Genomic DNA, 14719 nt, shown 5'->3' on the forward strand with positions numbered 1-14719 from the left:
AACTTTTTATAATATATATAAAAAAGGAATTATTTAAATTCGGCTTGGGAGTTTTTTTAGTTAAAAATTGGGTACAAAAACCGACATAGCCGTTGAGGAATGGTGCCGATTATCAGTCTATAAAACATAGGTGATAAAACCCTGCAGAGTCTGGCTAATTTAAACATGGTTTATAAATACATGTAAAACTACATCATTTTGAATTTTATTTAGTGAAAAAGAAACGGTTTACTTTTAAGCAAAAAAAACAACAACAACAAAAAACACACACAAAAAAACACAAAAAAAACAACCAGACACACAAAACAGAAGCCCATGAACATTACCAAGTATACCAGTAAACAAATTGACAAAACTTGTTCTAAATATACACAGAGATTTAAGAGCTGAAACAAGCACCCTGTACTTGTTCCAAGACACTGCAACTGTCCAAAAATAGGCTTTATATAAACTTAGCAGAAAGTTCAAAGAAAGACAAGAATATGCTAATGTACATTACATGCTGACAGGAACTAATTGCATGTGGCTGTTAGTCATAAATTATGTCTAACTGGCAGATGCAAGAGGTGCTAATGGTAGTTGGAACACATTCAGAATAGAATAACTTGTTTCAGCAGGTGAGTTCAATGATACAGGAAATTAGATCCAATTTGTTTTCATGCTTAAATATCTAGTTATGGTTTAAGCATGCTGTCATAGGCACACAACTTAGAACTTATAAATAAACATGAGTTAACTGTTCAGAACAGAGTTTACTGGTCGGTAACGGACAACAAAATAAAACTTTCATTTAAAGACACCACTAGAGGAAATTGATTTATTCATCATTGGCTACTGGGTGTCAAATAATTGGTAATTCTAATACATAGTCTTTAAAAGAACCTGATCAATTTTTTCCATTAGCAGCTAGGCATCTTTTATGAAAAGCACTAACAGACCAACACCTACCACAATCAGTCATGGGGCATTGTTAGGGGTGGGAAAAACTCCTTTCAGAGACTAGGTCCACCAATGTGAATTGATCCTATGACACAAGCACAGAGTATGACAAATATTTTGAAAAGTCACTAGCCACAGGGCTAGTGGGTTTGTGAAAACCACTAGCCCACCAAGATAAAGCACTAGCCCAAATTCTTGATCAATTATAACTGGATTTTTATCTAATTTTTGTAAGATTACACATTTACGAGTATAACAGTAAAATGAAACAAACACTTAAATTATGTTGTAACTTTCAGTATCTAAAACCACTATCAAAATAATTAAATTTAAATGAGGGTACGACAGTGTGATTACCATTAAAGTAAATTGTTTTTCTGGTTGCCGATAACCATATGTAAGCGAAGTGTTAAATTAGAAAACAATAGGTAAATAAAACAAACACTGAAATTCAAAGCATGACTGGGGTTTACTTGATTGAGATTAACCTGTCATCGCGATTGGTGATTTCCAAGTTAGCCTAAAACATAATTATGTGCGAGATTAACTATACCACGTGACGTGTCCAACCAATCAAAACACGCATGCCATTAGACTTGATTTCCTGAGCCAGAAACTTGAAAGGGAAAAGTAAACAATGCATGCTGTAACCGTGACGATGTAGAGATAGCATGTTACTGCAGTTTGCAGACCTAGTTCAAGTGGATTAATATTATATACTGATGATGTTGTTGATATTATTCTATGACAAACGTCTTAATCAAATTTATGAAACGAAATTTCAGCCGAGAGAAAAACAAAAAAAACAAAAACACAATCGAGTGATAAGGAGAGGGGGTGGGAAACCACTATCCCTGCAGACTAGTGGTTTTGCGTTTCTCACTAGCCCGAACTTAAAAACCACTAGCCACGGCATCGGGCTAGCGGATTTGTCGAACTCTGAAGCACCTTGTGCGAATGCTCTACCAACTATTCTAGATCCCGCTCTGGACAGTAAGGCAGAAGTCTCATCTATCATATTTATATCTTAAAAGCAATTTGCAATCCAAGGAACAATATTTAACACAAACCATTGTTCTGTTCTATATGTATACAAATTAGTTTGACAGTTGAACCATCAACTGGTTTATGTGGTAAACTGTTGTAAGCATGTTCTGAATGTCACTATACAAGCATCAAAGAAACTGTTCTTTATGATTTGAAAACCAATATTTTTCTTTTATATTTTATTCTGTTTAAACTTGCCAATTTGCCATCAACACAAATTGAGAAATTTATAAATTGAAATGATGATTATATCACTGACAATTTCCGGGAACTGTTGGTAGGATAAAGCACAAGTTCAGTATGTTCTAGAGAACAGTGAATCATCATTATCATCATCATCAACATCTTCATCATTAAATTGGGTAATTCACCTTTAGAACCACCCTACCCTTAGTACCAATTTAAAAAAAACATATTATCATGATAGCAGATTCAATGCACAACTGAGAGAAAAGGAGCATTTGTTTAATGACACTTCAGCACATTTTAAACTATGGCCATTTAGTGGTGAAAAATGGTAATTTCAACACTTTGTCAAGAAAAAGGGAAAACCTGTGCCACCACACAAGGTACTCTTACTAATAAAGCACCCAGAGGATCTAGAATACGGTGGCCCAATGCCAGTGCTTTTTTTTGGATTCTGGGCATTAAAAGTTACTTTGTGCAATCCCAATAGCAAGCGATTCTGATTGGCAGGTGTATATTCAGAGTGTCCCCAGACACTGTCTAGACACACTAAAAAGACGTGACTCTTTTTATGAAGATCACAGGGTATTGTGTGATAACAGCACGGATACATTTTAAATCGTAATGGACATTACCAACCGCCCTGCTTTATTACTGTATGTAATTCTGTAAAACCCTTGATTAAGCAGGGCTCACCCTGGATCAAAAATACCTGTAGCCAAAATATTAGCCAAATGGAATTTTTATTAGCCATATTGAAAATGATTTAGCCAAATTTGTTTTACGCAGTACTGTATAGAGTATTTATATATGAATATGAAAATGTATCTTTTTCAGCTAATTGTGTACAAACTGGAATAAATAGGAATAACAAAACCTTAATGGGGGTAGGGGCAGTTAATATATTACTTCGAGTTTTTACAAACATACAGAAATATGGGGGTGGGTGGATGTTTATGGATGGTGTTTTTTCTTTCTTCCTTTTTTCCCAAATAGAAATTTGAGAGCTTTTTTTTTTTTTTTTTTATATATAGAGCTCATTATTTCTTTAAATAGCAATCTTTATGTTAATTTGAATTGTTTGTTTGTTTCTTTTCTTTTTTTTAAGTGACCCATCAATTCCCCACCCCAAACGATTTCATAATTTGTGCCATGTTGTTGCTGTTGATTTCAGTGTCGTGTTAAATGCTTGTTGTGATTTCTGCTTACAACATATCTCAGCTGAAAATGCCGACTTCACCACAGTATACTCCATTTATTAAAAAAAAAAACCAAAAAACCCCAACAACAAATCCTTTAATAAAATTAAAATTTAGGGTCTTTTTAAAATCCAGCTAACTTATTAAATGTCACCTCACAGTCTTACAAATTTATATCTAAAATGATCTAACAAATATGATTAGGATCTACTGTAAACTAATTTTATTCAGTGTACATTTAAGTGCAATTTGTATAATGTCCGGCGATCGCGATCTGCATGCGTGCTCTCGACCATGGGTACGAAACTAACAAAGACAAAGGAATAAACAAAAACTGCAGTTAGGTGTCAGCGGGTGTCAGCTGACTCTGAAGCGTGACGTATATTCGCACCGAGAGCTGTCCTCAGTTCAGCCAACGAACGTTCTTCCTAACGTTTGCGAACTATTTGATTGGTGTTCGTCGTGTCTATTTGGTTTAACGTGAAGCGCACAAAACAGTCTAACGAACGTTTTGTTTTCGCTCGGTCTGGCTGAACTCAGACCTTGAGATGGCCTGCATGTCTTTTGGCCCTGAACTGGCATGTGTATTCAAATTGACACACATTGTCGGTCTGTTTTTATTACTTTGGTTCAAAGATTTTACAAATTAAAAATAACAAGTTACATATCTTCCAGACATTGCTGTCATAAAAATGTTGAATGCATGCCGTTAAAATTAATAACCGTGATTATTAAAATAAGCAAACATAAGGCCTACGCTGTAGGCCTATTCTGCATGACACCATTTCTCGTTACCGGTTGCGAGATCGCTATTACGCTAATTGAATATTTGGTAGTATTATTATGTTTGAGGTGTCGGATAGATTATGTATCTGTTTGTTCACATCAGAAGACAGAAAATGGCTTAGCCAAAATTTTAGCCACTTGCAAATTTTATTAGCCGTTTTTTTTTTAAATTAGCCAATGGCTAATTTGGCTACCGACAGCGCGAGCCCTGATTAAGTAGACTTACCCATCTAAAATCACAAAATTGACCAATTACGTCGTCCCAAAGAAAAGAAAAGTATCACTTGGGTATCGTGAGTGGTAGTTTTTGCTCGAACGTGCCCTACCAATAGGCCTAATAATATGCTTTTTTTCTTTGGATTTAAAAAAGAAAAAAGAAAAATACTATAACGTCATTTCGTTCTATTGATGTAACCTGAAATATATTTAGTTAAATAGTTTATTATACTATCAATCATTTATGTTGTTTTATAAGTCAGGTTGATGAAAGCGAAGCGCCTTGTCGTAAATTAGAGCGTTTGTTTACACTGTGCATAGAGAAGATGGATGGAGCTGACGTCACTTCGCCCCAAGCTATACCACCGGACATCACAAAAACGAAACAAAATGGCTGCCCCCAGTTAGCAGGAATAATCATGTTTTTTTATTAACTCTAAAATTCAGTGTTCTTCTTGCTCCATTTAAGCAGGGCGCCACGCCCCGCTATTCCATTTTGCCGCCCTCCTTTCACGCTCCCCGCCCTCCTTTCACGCTCCCCTTTATTTTTTAGCGCCCCTCTTTATTTTCCAGCACCTATATCGCCGCCATTGTCCAATATCTGTATCCATTTGTATGTTTGATAGACACAATAAAAGTTATGTTTTATGTAAGCAATGAAAACATTTCATTTTTTACGGATTCGGCAATCTCCGATTGAAAAAACCCTCTTATTTGGCACCAAATATGTCACGTGATCAGAACGGTAATTCTGTCTTTTGTTTCCACTAACTATCGTTTGATATTGTGTCCTCAGTTGCAGATATAATTGGTTGAAACTGATGATTTTTACTTTCTGTTATTCTGTTTATTCAGTAGTTTTTTATAAAATATTGTAAACTTTTCATTTTGAGGGGATATGAACGATTATAAAAACAACGGAAGTGGTAGTGTTTATCATTAAAATCATTTATTTTGAGTGCCAAATAATATATACACCGCCTTTACAAAAACAAAACTGGTGATATTTTATTACAGCGATCGATTCATTCGATGAAGATGGAAATAGTAAAAATGTATCTGACATTATGAGATCACTTTACAAACATCTTTATTGTTTTTCATATATCTTTAAATTTTTATTAAAAATAATACTACTAAAACTTTGATCGGTCCAGCAAAACCAGAACTGCCTGTGAATGTCAGACCGATATCATCTTCGGTTCAATTAACCTTCTGACTACTGCAGGCGAGATATCTTGCCCGACGTCACGTCAGTCGATATACTGTACACTGTATACAGTGCATTCCCCAATTCATATTTCCCGCCGTTTTGCACACGACACTCACCGGAAACGGAAATATAATTAAAGAAAAGATTTTTTTTTTCAAAATGGTGGTTTTTGTTTTGATTTTTTCAATTGAAAATACCTTGAAATTTTGAGTTCAAAAAGTGGTTTTCGGCAAGTATTTTCGCTTGACAACAATGGCGGCACGTCGCGGTAATTTTCAGGGATCGATAGCTGATTGTAACAGCTAATTTGATAATAAATTTGATCGTTTTACCAACAACGAAAATTACCAAATATTGCAATATGAATCGTAGTTCGGGTTTAAAAAAAAAATCTGGTCAAAAAACCACTGTTATCGGGAATAATGGACATAAATACTGGACAGCTGGCCACAAATGCCCGTAAGTAAACACAACTTTTTCGATTTTTTGCCTAATTTTAATCACCATTAGCCGATCTAAAATAATAAAAATTACAAAAAAAGACACGAAAATAATACTTACCGATTCATATATGAACTTTATTTCATGTATTTATGAAACATTTAAGTGAATATATGTGAGTAAAAATTATAAACTTGTACCCACTCAACGAGGTTTTTGTTAAAAATTAATCCAGTAGTCTAAAGGTTAAAAGACGAGGGTTTTTTATAAACCCCTTTGCCCTTTTTCGTAGGCAAAATAAGGAGTATGTCTTTTCTCAGTCTACCAACACACAACAATATAATAACCAAACTACTCCCCCCCCCCTTTTTTTTTTTTTTGCTTTTCGTTTATTGGTGGAGTTTTTGAAGGGTGTGGTGCCAAGCTGCCACCCTCCTTTAATTTTCACCCAGCGAGAACACTGAAAATTATGCGTTTTTCATTTGTTAAAGTGTCAATATGTATTGGTGGACAGGGTATGCATCTTTCCAACACATAAGGCTCTTGTTTGAGTTGACCCTACCTTTAAGTTACAAAGTATAAACATTGGAAAAACAAAAGTTCATTGTTTTGCTGCCATTTAGGTTTTTTTTTACACTGGAATCCAAAGATTTATTACTCTAATACTAATAGAAGTGCAGTGCAAGCGTAATATGCAAACCGGTAACCAGTCTTTTATTAGTTTTAAAGGTTGCATATCACCATTTACATTTGCAAATCTTTAAAAGTGTAAATTAGTAACTTCTTTTAATTTATAAAATATCACATAAATTGAAGAAAAAAAAAAAAATTAGGAACAGATATAATGAAATAGATAAATGAGTGTGTTTGTGGGGTGTGTGTTGTAAGCCTTAAAGTTAAAGGGACATTCCTAAGTTTTAGGCAATTGCTAAGATGATGTCAATCAACAAAGACTTTTTAATAACTGTAATCACATGTTAAATTATATTTTTCTAAATAAAATATTAATGACTATATATTAAACATATTTCTAATCGTCCCAATGGTTGTAGAAGGTCAAACTTAATTTTATTCCCTAATATATATTTTTTCGTACATACAAAATTAGTGGAATACCAAATTCAATTTGGGCTACTTACAAATATTATGACGACCAGAAACACATCAAATGTACAGACACTGATATTCTAAACAAGAAAATATATTTAATAAGTAAGTTTAATCGTAGAAATTAGTCTGAAACATCTTACAATGCAGCAAACTCAGTAATGACCCTTTAAAGTGGAGTATCCGGAATATTTTTATTATTTAAGCATATAGAACAGAAAATCCAATTACGTTTGGTGCATATATGATGCCGCACTCCTCATTGGTTTCACTACGCTGGCTTATCCAGGTCAAAAACAAAGCCAGTATTTTGAAAGTGGGACACTTTTGACGGGCTAGTACCAATCTCGGTTTTCATTGGCTTATCACAAGTATAGAATTCCCCAAAAAGAGATCATGTGAGATTTCGCAATTTTTAAACAAATTTAACTGTCTTGATTGAGGGGTCGTCTCATATCTCCAAAACATATTTATATCCATAGAGGTATGGTACAACGCCTTTCCAGGGGTCGATGGGTGGGGGATTTGCCGTGAAATTTTGACAGTGGCCAGCTGTTGGCATATGCGTTACATGTAAGGGGGTGTTACTAATTACGTAACGCTCTAGGGGTAGAGGAAGAGGGTACTGTGTTCGATTTACTTAACATTTTTCAAGACTATATGTTATTTTTATTCATTACTTAGACCTAAAAAGGTGTTTTTTTAAAATGCGCTATCAGTCTACGATCGATCCCCATCAGCGGGTATATTAAAGACCATGGTATGTGATATCCTGTCTGGAATGGTACATATAAACGATCCCTTGCTAAAAAATTTTTATTTTTTAGCGGGTTTCCAAGGCACGTGTGCAGGGATTTCAGTGGGGTTGGGGTTATAGACTGTGTTGAGCGAAGTTTATATGGGGCCATGCTCCCCCAAAAAATACATTTCAATTTTTCTTAAGCTTGGGCAATTAAGGGTTTCAACCTCCAATACCCTCCCCCTTCACATGCACCCGATTCCTCTCTAAGATTATATGTCAAAATTACCAAATGTTAGGACACCCAACAGCAGATGGAAGGAAGGATAGGATATGTTTTATTTAATGACGCACTTAACACATTTTATTTACGGTTGTATGGGGGTCGGATGATTATTAAATCAACATGCTTTATCTTTGATGTCGTTAAACAACACCCACCCCCTAACTTTACCCTTTCCAAAGGAAATAATATTTATTTGAATTTGTCGGTTTTAACATGTAAAATTAAGAAGTGAAAACGTTCATTGTCTACTTTAGTATATTTTATTTTAAAAATATATACATGATTAATGTGTTACTAGTATACAAACTAAACTTTGAAAGTTCAACTAACACTTTATAAAATATCAATTCTGAAATAGGAAGGTACGACTGTCGATAATACGTTATCAAGATCAAACCGGTTTTAACTAAAGACTCTAGTACCGTATCCTCAACTGAATGTTCTTCGTACAGCGCAAGATTTCTCTTTTAAATTTTTGAGACGAACCCTACAATTTGAAATCGGCAAACGCACGTGTTAAATGAAACTGACAACAGGCTGTCATTTGTGCTTTGCCGAGCTATGGCGGCACGGGCGATGAATCAAGCGTATACGTTTGACGATATCCGTTCATAGCGAACACACACAAGTTTTTTTAAAGTGCATTTGAGCTTGCATTTCACATTTGTACATGATGTTATAGTATGGTAACCAGAGAATGTAACTTTAAACTGTAATGCATGTACACTTTATGCTAATAAAGGTTCTTGTTTCTTTTTCTTTCTTTCTTTTTTTTTTGGGGGGGGGGGGGAAGAGTTCCCATTCATAAGTAAATAAATAATGCATTATTGTTAGGTAACATAGATTATTTTTTTATAATTATTTTAAAATTTTAATAAGTAACTTTATTCTAAACTGATGAAAATTATTTGCATATTTATATAAATTCTAAACAAACCATAAAGTATGCCCAATGAGCCTATCTGTTGTGTAAATTGACAAATTAATTAAACATTATCTCAGTATGAAAAATGTACATTAAAAAGTTAATTATTTTAATTTAAAGGGTTTTTGTTTTATTAAAAATTAACATTGGGTAAGTGAATTTTCAAATCCACTGCACCTATGGCAAGTAAATTAAAAAAAAATTTCTAGAACCCCTGGCACCAAAGGATCTTTTATATCCATGTTTGCATACACAGTACAGATTATAATGGATTTTGATACATGTGTCAGTTGTGAGGCACTGGTTGGAACAGAAAAAAACAATTTATAAGTTCACAATCGATCCTGAATCCCATCGTACCTCAGGCAAACTCTATTGTATAACTAAAAACTTATATATATAGACACACACACCGGTATCATCATCAGTCACGTTTCTGAAAAGTACGAGAACAATACATGTAGGTTCCTTCATGCATTGCTTGTGCAAGTCATGTTTTGCATAACTCATTTCTTGTTTGCATATAAAGTTTAGGTCATCATCTATATAGTTACTTGAATTTGTTTCAGTGTAACCCATAACAGTAAATTTTCAATTCACAGAGGCCTGTAACCCAGACTACAAATAAACTTAAATCTTACCTCAACATCAACAACTTTCATCCGGATGCCTTCTTTCCCAACAAAGATGTCGTCAACATCCACCTGTATGTATCTATGAAGAGTTATGCTTAGTTTGCCATGAGAGAAAAATGATAAGCTGTCTATGAAAATGAGTTGATGAATCCAAAAATTAAGACAGTTTCCGTACAGAACACGCCGTATCCCATCATACTGCCCCGAATCATATAATGCTGCCACCAGGTGTCTCTGGTTCGTGCTGGAGACGGTACTTTCATCGTCAAGTGTCGCCAGCTGTGAAAATGACAACGGCTCGTATGTGGAATGATTTGTATGAAACACGGTCCAGTCATTACCAGGCAACCTGCCTTGAAATGTCTCGCCAGCTTTTGTGAGTCGCCATATGTTGGAAAACTCGTTCAGTTTGTAGTTTTCCAGTGCCAGGTTGTACTGCAGCCTCAGTGGAAAACCAGGTACTATTTCTTCATCAGAGTCCTCTTTCGACGGAACAAAGACGATCATGCCAACGTCGTACTCCCTGCAATATTTGTCAAGCAGTTGTCTGTTCCAGTTGTCCATGTTGACATATGCATCAAAATTTTCAAAAATAATAACAGCAAATTTTCCTTTATCAGCATGAGTCAATGTTGGAATATTTTTACCCGTGGTTTCAACTTTAAAATCAATGCGCAAGGCTTCTAGCAGATGTGTAATTTTTGTTCCAGACTTGGAGAATTGGGTCTCCACCATTATCAAAACCTTTCTGCCAATACGTAACCCAGCTTCTGAACTGTGGTCCTTTGGTAGACGTAGCTGGTTTTTTGGCATGATATTGTCAACTCGACAGCTGACAATGGGTTGCGGAGGGTCTGCCTGGCGCTTCACTAACCCGAAGTTAAAAAACATCAAATGGTATGAGAAGAAAAAGCTTGAGACCAAACTTAATGCTAGAACAAAAACAAGTCCCTTTATAAGGGTAAATCTTTTGCAGCAAAGCCATCGTATTATGGAAGTACGACAAAGGACTATTTCACGTCTAAAAAACATGGTATATGCAATTTCAAAATAAGACAAGATAAAAATAAAAAGGAACACGGGTAAAAGCTAAAATTATGGAGACATGCTTCAAGTTCCATCTAAAAACGAGGATGAAATCGAGTTCATGAAATCCATCTTGTTTTGGTCTGTCGCCAGTCTATAATACTGTGTAAGGATTCTGGAAAGGGGCTGTTCAGAACAGGGGCAACCATTGCAGATACTGGAGCACTGAATGTCATATTTGGAAAGGATGCTGTTTGACAAGTACAGAGACGATGAAATCAAGATCGTATCATGTCTCATCCGATTTAATTCTGTTGACACTGAAATAAAAATAAAAAGAATAAATACACATTATGTATAATATAGAAGAATACAGAATGACAGGTATACCCAATAATCTAAAATCACAGTATTTTACTTACAAACTTGTGTTCTATTTGGTTTCTTCACTCTCATGAAATTATTCTTTTGGAGCTTTCAGATGTTAATAAATGTTAATGTTTAGTGAACTAATAATGTTATGAACTCTTTGGTTGCAACACTTTACCATATGTGCCATTAAGGTAAAATCTCAAGTTGCATAAGAACGGTTCCCACCAAAAATAATTTATTAACCTATACTTTAAAATGTGAATATTATGGGCCAAGTTTACATGCCTGTTTTTGTCCTACACACATATATATGTCACTACATACATTTACAAAGCCTAAACACTTGCGTTTATGAAAAACAGGCTTCATAAATTTGGCTCAATACTTTAAGTTTAACCTAATAACTACATACATGTATTGTATATGCCCACAAAATGTACAATTAAGTAAATTCAATAGAAGAAAGAAAAAAACTATTGGACAATGGATGAAAATGGGTGCATTGAGGTGAATACTCTGAAATATTAGCCAGATGAATGATGCAGACAAGTTTGCTGTCTTAGCACAACACATTTGTTTTGACAGCCCTATCTAGCTGCCGACAGTCAAAGTGTCACATTTTATGAATTCTCCAATTTCATAAGATTTGCTACGATATGTTGACACTGGATAGTAGTCATATTAAGGTCGACAACAGTCACTTTTCGCACCTTTGTTTTGGTTTCGCACACAATAAATATAACATATCCTACGGTCATTTTTTTTATATGAAATATCTGACAAAAGCTAAAGGTACTTTTTATTTTTTTTAACTTTTAAAATTTAAAGTTTAAACTTAATATTTTGTCCAGACTTTAAGAAAAAAAAAAAAAATTACCGACCTGTAAACAGTGTGGTCTGCTTGTTGTAGAATTTTTACAGGGGTTAAGGTTAGTAGAACAGTTTTTATTTTAATGTGGCGAAGCATTGGAATAATACAGCTAATTTTGAATTTGAATGACGTCACTTTACATCTCCTTACAATATAAATAAACTGGATACATGACGTGTTCAGAATGCTGGAAACATTCTAATGCAAAAGTGCAAATGAATTTTAATCTTTTTTAATGTACCTGGATGTGTTTGAAGAAAATATTGTAATTACTTTTTTTTACCATTTATGAAATTTGGCTTTCAAGTGCAATTACAGTAAGATATGTTACATATATTGTGTTTGAAGCCAAAATATGGGTGCAAAAAGTCACTATCGTTGATCTTAAAGTGAAATGCAATGGTTTTGGTGTTCTACTAGAGACCGCACCGGAAGACTGGTAGCGCCACTCACATCCGTTACACCATTGCCGAATGCAAGGTTTGAAAAGCACATGTTAGTTAACGTCTATAAAACATTTATTATTTAATACTGGAAGAATACCAGTACTTGTAACAGGTATAAAATACATTGATAAAACTTTATAACAAATATAGCACTCGTGTTACTTGCCACTTTACGTTTTATTCAGTGGCAAAGTGAAAAAGTAGCGATATCGCATTTAATTATTGAAAAATAGTGTTGTTGTCGTTATTGCAAGTATTTATTTTTGTGAGGTAATTATATTTAATTTATTACTCTTGCAGTACATTACAAAATTTAGATGTTTTGATTTATTGTATAACTGTGATTGCCCGTTAACAACATCTTCCTGTTTGTCTGTAGGACAAAATGTCACTGGAAAAAATGTTAAGTCAAAATATCAACTATTAAAGTGGAAGGAAGGAAGGAAATGTTTTATTTAACGACATACTCAACACATTTTATTTACGGTTATATGGCGTCAGACATATGGTTAAGACTTTTCGTTTCACCAATTAAACCACTGTTTGCACACCTTTGACAGCACTAAATGTGTATATAATTGTCTCAATAACACAGTATGGATGATGTAATTTTGTTTTTTAATGCCACCAACTTATTTTTTAAAAATCAAAGACAGGCTGGCTAATAAGCCATACAAACAACAATGAAGCATTCTCTAATTATGAAGAAACTCAATTTATCAAAACCTAACATATACATCTGTTATCTCTCTTGCTCTGTCTTTCTTTTCCTCTCTCCCCTCCTTTCACTGTCTCACTTCTCTCATATATAACACACACACACACAAGTTGACATTTTGACAGAGATACAACATTAATGGTACACATTTTGTCCTCTTACATATTGACCATTGACCTGTATATCATTTTTTTCCATGGCCGACTGATGCTCTTTACTCTGTACAATTGAATGCTGTGATAATGCGGGTAACGAATGAGGAGTTACATGTAGCACATGACGATGATGGTAATGTTCATTTGTAATGCACAAATGAGTTTTATTACATTCCACATGTTGTATGATATATGCTTATGCAACAAAAATGGCGTTTTCTTATGTTGAACCCTTTTTGGGGGTGGATGGGTATTATAATGACCAATTAGTCGATTATACTGATTATATTAATGGTACTGAAAGTATTTTATTTGAAAATAATGAATACATTCCTACAATTTTGAGTGTGCCAAACTTTTTGGGGTTTTTGTTTTGTTTTTTGCAAAACGGAGTTACCTACCCTGATTAAAAAAAATATATTTTTGGGGTCAGGGCTAATTGAATTTTTGTTATTCTTTTAAAGGTATTTCTTCAGTATAGCAAACAATCAATATCATTCTTGTCATATTTAAAAAGTGTCCGCGGTCCCTAGATCTACACAGCATAGGGCCTATGCAAGCAAAATATAATTTTAATATTTACAGTTAATTATTTTATTTATGCCAAAAAATGTGTGGGATGTATTAACTTATGGTTATTTATCACAAATATATGTTTAAAAATTTGAGAAATATTGCACATGTAAAAATTACACTACATCTTTAAAATCTAAAACGTTTGTAAATTGCACAGTATCTGAGTATGGTTTTAAATTATTTCGTTTTGTTTAAATTTAGACTTGTGTTTATAATACTAAATGCAGGGGCATTCTGTTTTTAAAAATTCGATTAGCTAACAGCTTGTGAACACTAATTGGTCAAATAATGCACTGATTTTCACTTGGCTTGCAGATCTGAGACTGCAGAGTTGGAACGAGTAGAAGTGCGAAAATCACGGATCCAGAACCAACTGTATGTTACTGTTACCAAGATTATTACGTATCCCAAAACTGTGGCGAAGCTGAATCTTCGATATAACACACCATACGTAACAGGAAACACGCTAAAATATGCTACAAATGTCTACAACTTACCACGTTTATGAAATCATCGTTTTTGACAAGTTCTCCCGTTACCAAAGTTGCTTTTACTTCTGCGCATGCGCTAATTACCAAAACTTCCGGGGTTCCAAACAATATAGTTTGATGTGGTCTTTTACTTGCATTCGAGTGTTCAATTTTCGTGGGGCTAAATGTGCGCGCGATTATTATTAATAATTTACGTACCCCCATTATCTAGCAGCCACATTTTATTGCGGGGTTATTGACATTGTCAAAATTATTAACTTGCTAAACATTTTTATTTTCCACGGCCAGACTCATAAAATTTGTCGTCGACTTTTCAGGTCTGAAAAATTGTATTTGCGTATTTGA

General features: G+C 34.3%; 1 protein-coding gene across 1 annotated transcript in view; it reads right to left on the minus strand.

The window, feature by feature from the left end:
• LOC121380119 (bifunctional heparan sulfate N-deacetylase/N-sulfotransferase-like) overlaps positions 1-14427 on the minus strand; it is a 30750-nt gene extending 16323 nt beyond the window's left edge. Inside the window, exons 1-2 of the mRNA XM_041508892.1 lie at positions 14381-14427; positions 9726-11065 (exon numbers count right to left, since the gene is read on the minus strand). Coding sequence (XP_041364826.1) covers positions 9726-10751 — 1026 coding nt within the window. The 5' untranslated portion in view covers positions 10752-11065; positions 14381-14427. The remainder of the gene's footprint in view (positions 1-9725; positions 11066-14380) is intronic.
• Positions 14428-14719: the final 292 nt, after the last annotated feature.

Source organism: Gigantopelta aegis, chromosome 8, assembly GCF_016097555.1.
Source record: "Gigantopelta aegis isolate Gae_Host chromosome 8, Gae_host_genome, whole genome shotgun sequence".
NCBI lineage: Eukaryota > Metazoa > Mollusca > Gastropoda > Neomphalida > Peltospiridae > Gigantopelta > Gigantopelta aegis.